The sequence below is a fragment of the Buceros rhinoceros genome, unplaced genomic scaffold (assembly GCF_000710305.1).
Source record: "Buceros rhinoceros silvestris isolate BGI_N320 unplaced genomic scaffold, ASM71030v1 scaffold10955, whole genome shotgun sequence".
Classification (NCBI taxonomy): domain Eukaryota; kingdom Metazoa; phylum Chordata; class Aves; order Bucerotiformes; family Bucerotidae; genus Buceros; species Buceros rhinoceros.
This window is the reverse complement of record NW_010411174.1, coordinates 23,227-32,803: the sequence shown is the minus strand read 5'-3', so window position 1 is coordinate 32,803 and position 9,577 is coordinate 23,227. Positions and strand designations below refer to the sequence as shown.

Below are 9,577 nucleotides of genomic sequence, written 5' to 3'. Positions count from 1 at the left end.
GTAGGGAACAAGGAGAGTTAAAACCTGGAGGAGGAGGAATGTAGTCATATTTTTATAGAATATCCAGCTTCTCAAATGATTATGGTAACAATTTCTCCTTACTGGTCGTTATTCCCTGATATCGTGCAGAAGGCTGGGAATTCTGCATGCCTGCTCTTAAGAGTTTTGGAGTCAGTTGTTAACTTTGGGTTGAGAAATTGTTGTTCTCAGAAGGGCTGAGCTGTGCACAATAAATAATTTTAATTGTTTTTTTTTTGCTTGCAGGTGATAGAAGTCACTTCTCCAACAGCTGGGAGTCTCCTGGTGGACCTGTCCCAGCTTCAGATGTTCCAGGTGTGCCGGGAGGTTTCTGTGAGAACCATGTCTCTGTACGGGGAGTCAGTGGATTCAGTTCCAGCCCAGATTTCCTCGGTCTTGCTGCGAGCCTCTCACTGCTCTTCACCTTTAGATCCTGCTCTTTCTACCACTTTTACCTCTAGACTGCCCCATGGGGGACCCAGAGGCTCTCTGCCTGCACGCAGCCCACCCACGCACCAGACGGCTGCTCTCCTGCTTCGACAGGAAGTTCCCTCTGATAGCTCAGATGCCAAATTAACTGCTCTGTCCTCCAGCCACGAAGGCTCAGCACCACCTCTGCCAGAGAAAGCCTCTTCACCGCCGCACCTCTCCTCTCCCAGTGCTTCCTTGGTGCAGGTTTTAGGTGCTTCCCCACAGGGATCGGATGCTGCACAAGAGAAGAATTGCCTGACTGTGCCTCCTCAGCAAGCTGGCAGCACAGTGCTCCCCAGGGAGGTCATGGGGCCTGTCCCTTCAGGGGAAGCAGAATTGCAAGACCTAGGTGAAGAAAGGGAGGTGCAGGTGAGTACATCTCCTGTCCAGTACGACAAGTGCTGGGAAGGAGAACGGATCACTTTGCAAAATGGAACAAAGTGCCACTGAGCATCTTTCTGTGGCATGCTCTTTCCTTTGGGCCATCATCCAGTGGTTGGCACACTGGTGGGGAGTGCTGGATGCCGTTGCATACCTGGAAGAGCAGATGAATCTTATCACTTGATCACTTGTGTGCAAGCAGATCAGGAATAGAGTTGAGAAGGCAACAACTCCTCAGAGGTGGAAGGTGAAGAGTATGTTTCCACTGATGATGATGTCAGTGTAAGGCTGGCAGTGCTGTGGTCTCTGACTTGAAGGGCTCTTCTCCAGTCTAGCAGATCTGTGTCAGCCAGAGTAGGCACTAGCTGGGTGGAGCACCTTAGTGGGCTGCACAGTGAGCAGCGGCGTCTGGAGTAGAACTGGCAAGCTGTCATGACACTGACTGTTTGGAACCCTGTAGGGTGGGTGAGTGCTTTCAGGGCTTTTCTAGGACAGTGGTGAGTGTGTCTGAGAGCCCCGTAAGAAAACAGGTTAAATGATCCATAAGGTGCTCACTTTGTGACAAGCAGGGAGTGGGTCCTGTTGGTGTGTGTGATGTATTATATCAGGAGGAAGGATCTTTTTTTCATTCTGACCTTTGACATCGGGTACTCAGGGTTGCACTTCAAACTGTTAAATTCAGCAAGACTTTATTAATCATGGCAGTGTGAGCTTGCAAAGGCTCAGAGTTAGGCAGAAGCAGGGAAGACTTCTGATGCTGGAGCAGCAGCAGCTGTATGGGCTGGAGACCAAAGGCCAGGTAAATAGCACAGACGAACTGAGATGCTGAGTCCAAAATTTCGATCATCATTCTTCAGCCCCTGGTCACTGCTGCTTACGGTACCTTAGGTCAATCGTGGTGATTCGTTTGCCCATTTTTAGATGTCAAGCATAGATGGCTGCAGATGGGTGGGACGCTTTGCCTCCTAGCTCTAAACCCTAACCCTGTGAGTCTGTGCAGTTGGACTCTCTGTGTATATTCTTCTTCATTAATTCCCCTTCACAGCCCTGACCAGCTCCAATAAGTGCTGAGGTAGTGTCCTCACCTCCAGCTTGAGCTAAGCTGCAAGCTGGTGTGTCAGAGGACGTTCCTCTGACAGAGAAGAGTGCAAAATCACCTTGTCGTATAGCCTGAGCTCTTCTTGCTGCCCTAAATCTATTGTCAGTGCAATGTTCTGTGTCTTGCGTGAGCTACATGTGGTGGCCAGAGCTGCAGCAGTGGAAAGATGGTGTGTCCACTTGCAGCTCGTGGCAGGGGAGGGTTTGCTCCAGGGCTTTCCAACCTTCCCAGCTGCAGATTGCTTGACAAAATATTCACGTGCCAACCACACAGCACCCCAAGTGTTTGTGTCAGAGTTTGGGGTGGTAAGGGGTCCCTTTCGGTGCACAAGTGTTGCATGGTATCTCCCCCAGGTTTCACTGTTTGTGAAACCTTTTTTTGGTTTGTTTCCCAGGTGGAGCAATCTGTAACCAAAGCACCGGAGTCGGAAAGCCTGTCTAGCAGTAGTCTGAAGATCCATATGGAGACCTGCCATGCCTGCTCTGTGGAAGAGTCACCAAAAGGTCCCAGTGCTGAACAAGAGAAAGAGGCAAAGGAGAAGCACTTGAGCCCAGAGCCTCTGCCCTGCCCCAGCCAGCCTGAGGGGACAGAGGACACCTTCCAAGACACAAGCATGAGTGGGAGCAGCTGCCAGGAGTTCCTGAGGTTGTCCCCTAGCAAGGAAGTGATGAAAGAAATGTCCAGAGTGAAAAGAGAGGTTTGTTTAACCTTGGTTGAATGTCTTCTCCCGTGGAGAGATGTGGATTGTATTGGACACCCCTAGTTTTTACAATCTTATGCAATACTGTTCTTCCGCAGGCTATTAAACGTGGCTCCCAGGTTTGTGTGTCTGTACACATGTACCAGTTGCCGCACTGCGCGCTGCCAGTTTATTTCCTGACGCACTTCAGCTGCATGAGTACTGGAGAAAGGTAAAATGCTGCTTTATTGCTGACCTGAGGAAATCTGTTCTGCATTTCTACAGCAAGAAGAAAAAATGTCTGAAATGGGAAGACGACAGCTGACCCTTTTTGCTGAGCACAACCGTAGTTCTGACCTTTCAGATATTTTGGAAGAGGAGGAAGAAGATGAACTGTCTTCAGAAGCTCTGGAAGAGAAGAAATGGGACAAGAGAGAGCCATGTTACTGGGAGAATGGAGAAAAGGTAACTTGTTGCAGAGCGATGCTTGCGGGGAGCGCCAACACAGCCATCCCATGTCATCAGCTCACCAGAGGAGGTGCTGATCTGAGGCCAACGCTCCCAACAGTTGCTTGGCTAAGATCCTGCCTGCTCTGCTTTTGCTCCCAGTAGTGTCTTAAGCTAGTAAAAATGCAAGTTCTTTGTGAGAGGCAAGGGTGTTGATATGTAATGAATGGACCCAGCGTTTAATGAGTTGGAAAAACGCACAATGTAATGTGAACTTCAGAAGGCAGGGTTAAAAATCAATCCTATCGATCGAGTTCTTAATATAGATATAAACAGGAAGACGCAGGATTCTGTTCAATCCAGCCGTCTGTAGATCCTGTACCAGCCCACCTTCCCTCCTAAAGCAAAACAGGCATGTAAAACTGTGGCCTCAGTCCCGCGAGCACAGAGTAATGCAGAAGAATAACTCAGTGCAGAATATTTGCCTAGACCTCTCTGTGGGAGTGGGTGGCTCGTAGGAGAGCAGCTGTTGCTTTGCAGTTCAAGTGTTGCGAGTGAGGAAATACTGATTGAGCTGAACTGCGAGTGACCATGTTCATTCCTGTGACAATTCGAACAGTTAAAGCTAGTTAGTGTACTAGAATGCATCTGGGACAGATAATGTGCGTGGAAAGTGGCGTGTAACGTACAAATTCCAGGAGATATTATGAATGGGTGCGAGGGAAACTATTGCGATGGAATGACTGATTGATTAGAAATACGATATGCCTGTAGAGCAAGAGAGCACCCTCGTTTTTCTTCCTGTGCTGGAAGAACACCTGTAATTTGTCGATGTGGCCCGGTGTGGCTGCTGGCCTGCAGCACAGACAGGATGGGGCTGGTGAGCCTGCGGTGATTGGCAGCAGATAGTGTGATGATTCTATAGTAAATTTGCTGCCACTCCTTTTCTCCTGCCGAAAGGGGTTCTGGAGTTGTTGAAAGGGCTCCCAATTGTTCGAATTGTGCTGGAAAAAAATGGAAGAAAACCAGTTTCCTTGGGAAGAGAAAAGAGGAACTAAGAACAGTCAAGAGCATCATTCTTTTTTTCCTTTTCCTGGATGTTTTATTGCCCTGACTGTTTCTGGTTTGGTTTTGTTTTCTGAAAAAGAAACACTGAAACCCCACTCACATCTTGTTGGGTTGAGCAAACTGGTGCTTCTTGATGTGGTAAAGTGATTGTTTTCTGTTCTGGCAGTGACAAGCCGAGGGTGTGAGCATGACAAGATTCTGAACAGGGAGAGGGCATCAGGGACAGGAAGCTTTAGGGCACAGACTTCCCGACACTGCCTTATAGGGTGAAGGAGAATGGTGACTGATGTGGGTCAGGTCTCAGCAGGGCTGTTTGCCAGGATTCTGCACATCTAGTAACATTTTGGGTTTCTCAAAACTCCTCTGTCAATTCTTCTTTCAGGATCTGGGGGATGAAAGAATGGAGGAGTGCTGCTTTTAACATGTCTAACCTGAAATAAGTTATTTAATTTCTGAAACCATTTATTACATTGAAACTTAAAAGCAGAAGCCACAACTTTGTAAACAGCTGAAATAAGTCTTACTGGGCTTGTTTTATGGTTGCATTTATAAATTCGTATGTTCCTAATTGGTGCTAACAAGAGCCTGGAGCGTGTGTCTTGAAAAGAGAGTTTGAGGAAGCTAAGCTTGTTTGGTCTGGCAAAGAGGAGGCTAGAGGGAGATCTTGTGGCTGCCTACAACTATTCTAAGGGTGGTTAAAAGGATGAGAGAGCCAAAGTCTTGTTCGTGGAAGATGAGATAAAGAGACAGCAGCCACGAGTTGCTGTTTGGGAGGTTCGTGCTGGAGATGAGTACAAACTTCTTTCCCAGGAGGGTGGTGCAGCCTTGGGACAGATGGCCAGAGAGGTGGGGGATCTCCATTCTTTGATGTTTTCAAGCCTCAGCTAAGCAAAGACACGGACTGACTGTGGCAACAGTCCTGCTGTAATTAGGAGATTGAACTGGAGAACTCTGGAGGCCCCTTCAATCGATTTAAATATCATTCAAGACCAACTCTTGCCCCACTGTGGTTCAGGTTTTAATTATCTCTGAAGAGTCCAGCTCATGCCTGTAGCTTAAAACATCAGTAGCTCCGTATGCTTTGTAAACTATGTGTAAACGTGTTTAGAACATGTCACGGTATAAAATGTCAAGGAAGTTGAACAGGAGACCTCCAGAGATATCTTCCAACAGCTTAACGCTGTGCATCTGGGATTCTGCCAAGTTGTTTTAGTATAAATGTATCAAGGAACAAAACATAAATTCTGCAGTTGGTCCAAGAAAATAATTAAAATTCAGCAATGTTTTCCCAAAAGTTTTGTGTAACTTGGCAGGCTCCTACTCAGCTGCAAGTGAACTACGAGTCTGTGTGACCCCTTTGGGGTCAAGGGTTTTCCTGGATGATTGTGGTACCTCTGTTCAGCTGCATTTGTAGACAGTAAACTGCTCCAGAGCTGGATCATGACACATGATGGGAAGGGCCTAGGGAAGGTCCTCTCACAGCAGAAACATTTCCAAGGAGTGTTTTGCTGCACAGGGTCTCTTCGTTCTGTTCCAGCACGAAGGCAGAGAGGTGAGGGAGGACTGTAGGTCCTAGTGTGAGCACAGGCTGTGAGTCTTATCCCTGCAGAGGGAGGAACCCGGAGAGCTCTAATATACAGTGAGCCACTGTGGAGGAACCTCTCCTGCCCCGGCATCCCGGACTGAGGCTGCTGAAGCTGTGGGGAATCGAGTGGACAGGATGAAAGGTGCTGCAGGTAGTTGTGCATCTAGAGGCAGAGGCTGGGAGGGAGCTCTTCCATGCATTGGCCTTTCTCGCTTTCCGCTGCATTGCTAGTCCATCCGATTGTCTTTTGCCAGAAGATCCATTGCTCTCGTTTGCTTCCTGCCCTTGCTTTGCTGCAGACCACAGTCGCCGCTCCATTCTGCTGTGCTGGGAGGGAATCAGCTGTAACTTTGCCTCTCTTTTTAATGTTTATTTCCTCTCTTTTTCCCTGTGCTTGTCCTGGCTGTGGCTTTTCTCGGGGGCTGGGTACAGATGGATCTTTGTGATACTGACAGCGATGAGGAGATTCTGGAGAGGATACTAGAGCTCCCGCTTCAGAAGAACCACAGCAAGAAATTGTTTAGCATCCCTGAAGTGACTGAGGATGAGGATGAAGATGAGGATGAGAAGTGTGTTATGGAGGAAAAGGCAGACCCTCAAGACTCCTTGGAAACACTTACCTGCCACTCAGGAAGAACAGAGAGGCTGATCAACATCAAGGAGCCATTTGTAAAGGCAGAGGGGAGTAATACCCCCACAGATCTGTCTGCTCAGACCCAACAGGAGGAGCATAGTGTTAAGGAGAGCAGAGGGGATGCCGACCATGTGAATCCTGCCTTTGTCCAGCTCCCGTGGAATCAGAAGAAGGCAAACTGGAACTGGGGCTACCATGAGAACGATCTGAAGACTGGGACTGGGGCGAGTCCCGCTTGGAACAAGAAGAAAGGAAATAATTATCGAGAGAAGATCCGGAGTCGCCCTGAGATGGGTAGGAAGAGACAGAATGATTTAACAGAGCACTGCAGTCGTCTGCTGGGCAACTGCAGCCAGATGGGAAGCGGGTTGTACAGAGCTCCTAGCCTCAGGGAAGAGCTGAACGTTGTGAGCAGTGCTGGTGGTAAGGAGGGGTTTGATGTGTACAGTCGTGCCAGACAAGGCAGCTTACGAAAAAAACACACAAAAGCAGTGGTTTCAGGGTTTGCAGAACCTGCTGTGGTGGCAACACGCTGCTCCAGCCCCAGGAACCTGGAAATAGACATTGAATACGACTCCGAAGATGATCAGGATTTAACCTGTGCATCCCCCGCTGAGAGCAGGCTGTGGCCAGAAGGGTCCCAGAGCTGTCAGGGGAACTGGAGTGATTGCTCCAGTCAGCCTGAGGTTGCCCACACGGATGGGAGAAGAGACCTGACCAGACTGGAGGTGATGGAAGAGCAGGGTATGGAGTGGGCTGGGTCTCGGAGCCAGCGCCAGCGATTCTTCTGCCGGGGGAAGGAACCACTGAGATGTGAGAGCAGTTCTGAGGAGCAGGGCTGGGAGCTGGACTGTAAGTCACCTGGCTGGAGAAGGAGGCTCGAACATCCTTCGAAGGGGATACGTAGCACCTCCTTGCACAAAAGGGTTGGGTGACTTTTCCTATTTGGCTTTGAAGCAGCTTGCAGTGGCGTTAGCTTCCCTCTGCTTCCCCAGCCTGCCTGTATCTTGCTTTGTTCAGTGTTGTCCAGAGAAAGGACCCTCCTCTAGGATTGTCTGGAAGAGTATCTGAGAGATTCAGTAGTCCTGTGCTGCTTTATGGCTTTTCTTGTATTAGCTGCTTCTGCTTTTCCTGCTAACTGACTGAGTGTCACCGATGCAGTATTCCTTTTCGCATTGACTGGGTCTTCCTCCCCACGGCAGGAGGCTGTGGGACCCAAATGAAATGATTATTTCACCCAAATGGTGAAATAAGCTGATTTGTGAAAGCTTTGCATAGATGATGACTGTCACGTCATTGCCTCCCCTTGAAAGGCCCTTTCCTGCGTCCTCGCCCTCATCAAGGGGTCTGTCACCAGTGCCTGGCAGGGTCCCTGCCTATTCTGAGTTCTGTTTTCCAGTTCCCTTGGTATTTTCAGCTCTGGAGTGTCCCTGAAGAGGAATGTTGCATTTGGATGTGCTGCTCTTTGTGGAGTGCATTAGGACCGAGTGCTGTGCACGTGAGTTGGAAAGCAGAGGCTGCCGCTAACTCTGGTGATTCCTGTTGCAGGCGCCCGGTAGTAAAGATCCCAGGGGCCAGGAGCTGCCTGGCCCAGCCGCCTGGCAGGCTCCCAGCAGAAGAGTGAACAGGAGAGAAAGAAGCAGCCATGTGCAGAAACTTCTGCTCTCTAGTCCAGGTGAGTGGGCAAAGGGGAGAGAGTGGGGCAGCAGGAGGCTATTGGAAATTGCAAGAGAGAGGCAGGATTTGAACTGTGCAGGGCTGTGGCAGCGGAATGGTGCTGACGATATCTCTGGTATGTCCCCTGTCTGCTCACAGGTCCTCCAAAGAGCACTGCTTCAGAAACCTCTGTTAAAGATGATGGCGTTAGAATATTTGTGGCTCTCTTTGACTACGATCCTGTTTCTATGTCTCCTAACCCTGACGCAGCAGAAGAGGAGCTCCCATTTAAGGAGGGACAGATCCTGAAAGTAAGAATGCTCCTTAGTGAACATCTCCTGCTCTGTATGGATCCATCTGATGTTCCAGGGACAGCATAAACCTCGGGAGGCAGAGCCTCCTTCTTCTTCCCTTTCTGCGTAACTGTGTAAACAGTCTCTGGCATGTCTTTTCCCTTGCAGGTATATGGAGACAAGGATGCTGATGGATTTTACCGGGGCCAATGTGCAGGGAGGGAGGGGTACATTCCCTGCAACATGGTGTCAGAAGTCCAAGTGGAGAATAATGAAATCAAGAAGCAGCTCCTAAAGCAAGGGTTTCTGCCTGCTGACACACCAATGGAGAGCATAGGTACTGTATCTCCTTTCCATCTGTGCTGGGTTGTTGTCAGCCTGTTTCTTTGCTGAAATGTGGAAAGTCAGTTGTGTTGTCAAGCTGTATGGCCAGTGCAGCCCACCAAAATGGTCTCTAGGTCTGGTCTCCAGATCTGAAGGCTTGTCTAGGGGCCACAGCAGTAGCAAGCAGGGAGGTCTCGATGGGTGAGGGAGGCAGGTGTTCTGTGGTCTCAGTCCATACCCGAGACTCTTCTGCAGCACAGCGCTGCCCAAGGCTGCCCTTGCAGCTGCTGGAGCTGCTCCTGTGCTAGAAGCGTCATGTCTGTGAACTCAGCGTGGACTGTGAGTGAGGCTGATCCTTGCTAGAGAAGGAGAAACAAAGCTTAAAGAGCAGCTGAAGAATGCGAACGAGATTTTCGTTCTGCGTTCTCTCTTTCGTGAGTCTGTAACTGAACCAATAGGGATGATCTTGTTCTTGGGTAAGAGAATCTATGCCTTGGGAATGGAGGAAGACGGGGATAGACCCATGGGGAAGGAAGGGTGTGAGACAGCAAGGTAGGCAGTCAGGAATGTGCAAGGATCAGACCCATTCCTTGGGCTCCTCCTTACTCCCTGAAGCGCGTGGTTCAGTGCTTTATGCACTGCAGAGACTCCTGTTTCTTCCCACTTGTGTACTCAGCGAGGGACGAGGAACCTTCCCTGGGGCGTGCGGCCATCACAGCTCGGACTGAGTGAGGCTGCAGTTCAGTGGCTGTGAGTTGCCCCGAGAGCGCTGTCAACATTCTGGTGTCCCACTACCTGTGTCTCTTCCCTTCCATCTCTCGTCCTGCATCTCTGTGTACTCCGCTACCAGCGGCAATGCTTTGTCCTGCTCCGTTTGTTAAAATGAGGAAATTCTTTGGGTTTGGGTTGGCCACTGTTTCCC

The 9,577-nt window shown here is 49.5% G+C and overlaps 1 protein-coding gene across 1 annotated transcript in view; it reads left to right on the top strand.

Moving 5' to 3' along the window:
- Positions 1–9,577, top strand: part of BZRAP1 (benzodiazepine receptor (peripheral) associated protein 1) — a 32,009-nt gene that overhangs the window by 13,766 nt on the left and 8,666 nt on the right. Inside the window, exons 10-16 of the mRNA XM_010135912.1 lie at positions 265–858; positions 2,364–2,666; positions 2,934–3,113; positions 6,181–7,308; positions 7,931–8,057; positions 8,198–8,349; positions 8,500–8,668. Of these exons, the coding sequence (XP_010134214.1) occupies positions 265–858; positions 2,364–2,666; positions 2,934–3,113; positions 6,181–7,308; positions 7,931–8,057; positions 8,198–8,349; positions 8,500–8,668 (2,653 nt within the window). The remainder of the gene's footprint in view (positions 1–264; positions 859–2,363; positions 2,667–2,933; positions 3,114–6,180; positions 7,309–7,930; positions 8,058–8,197; positions 8,350–8,499; positions 8,669–9,577) is intronic.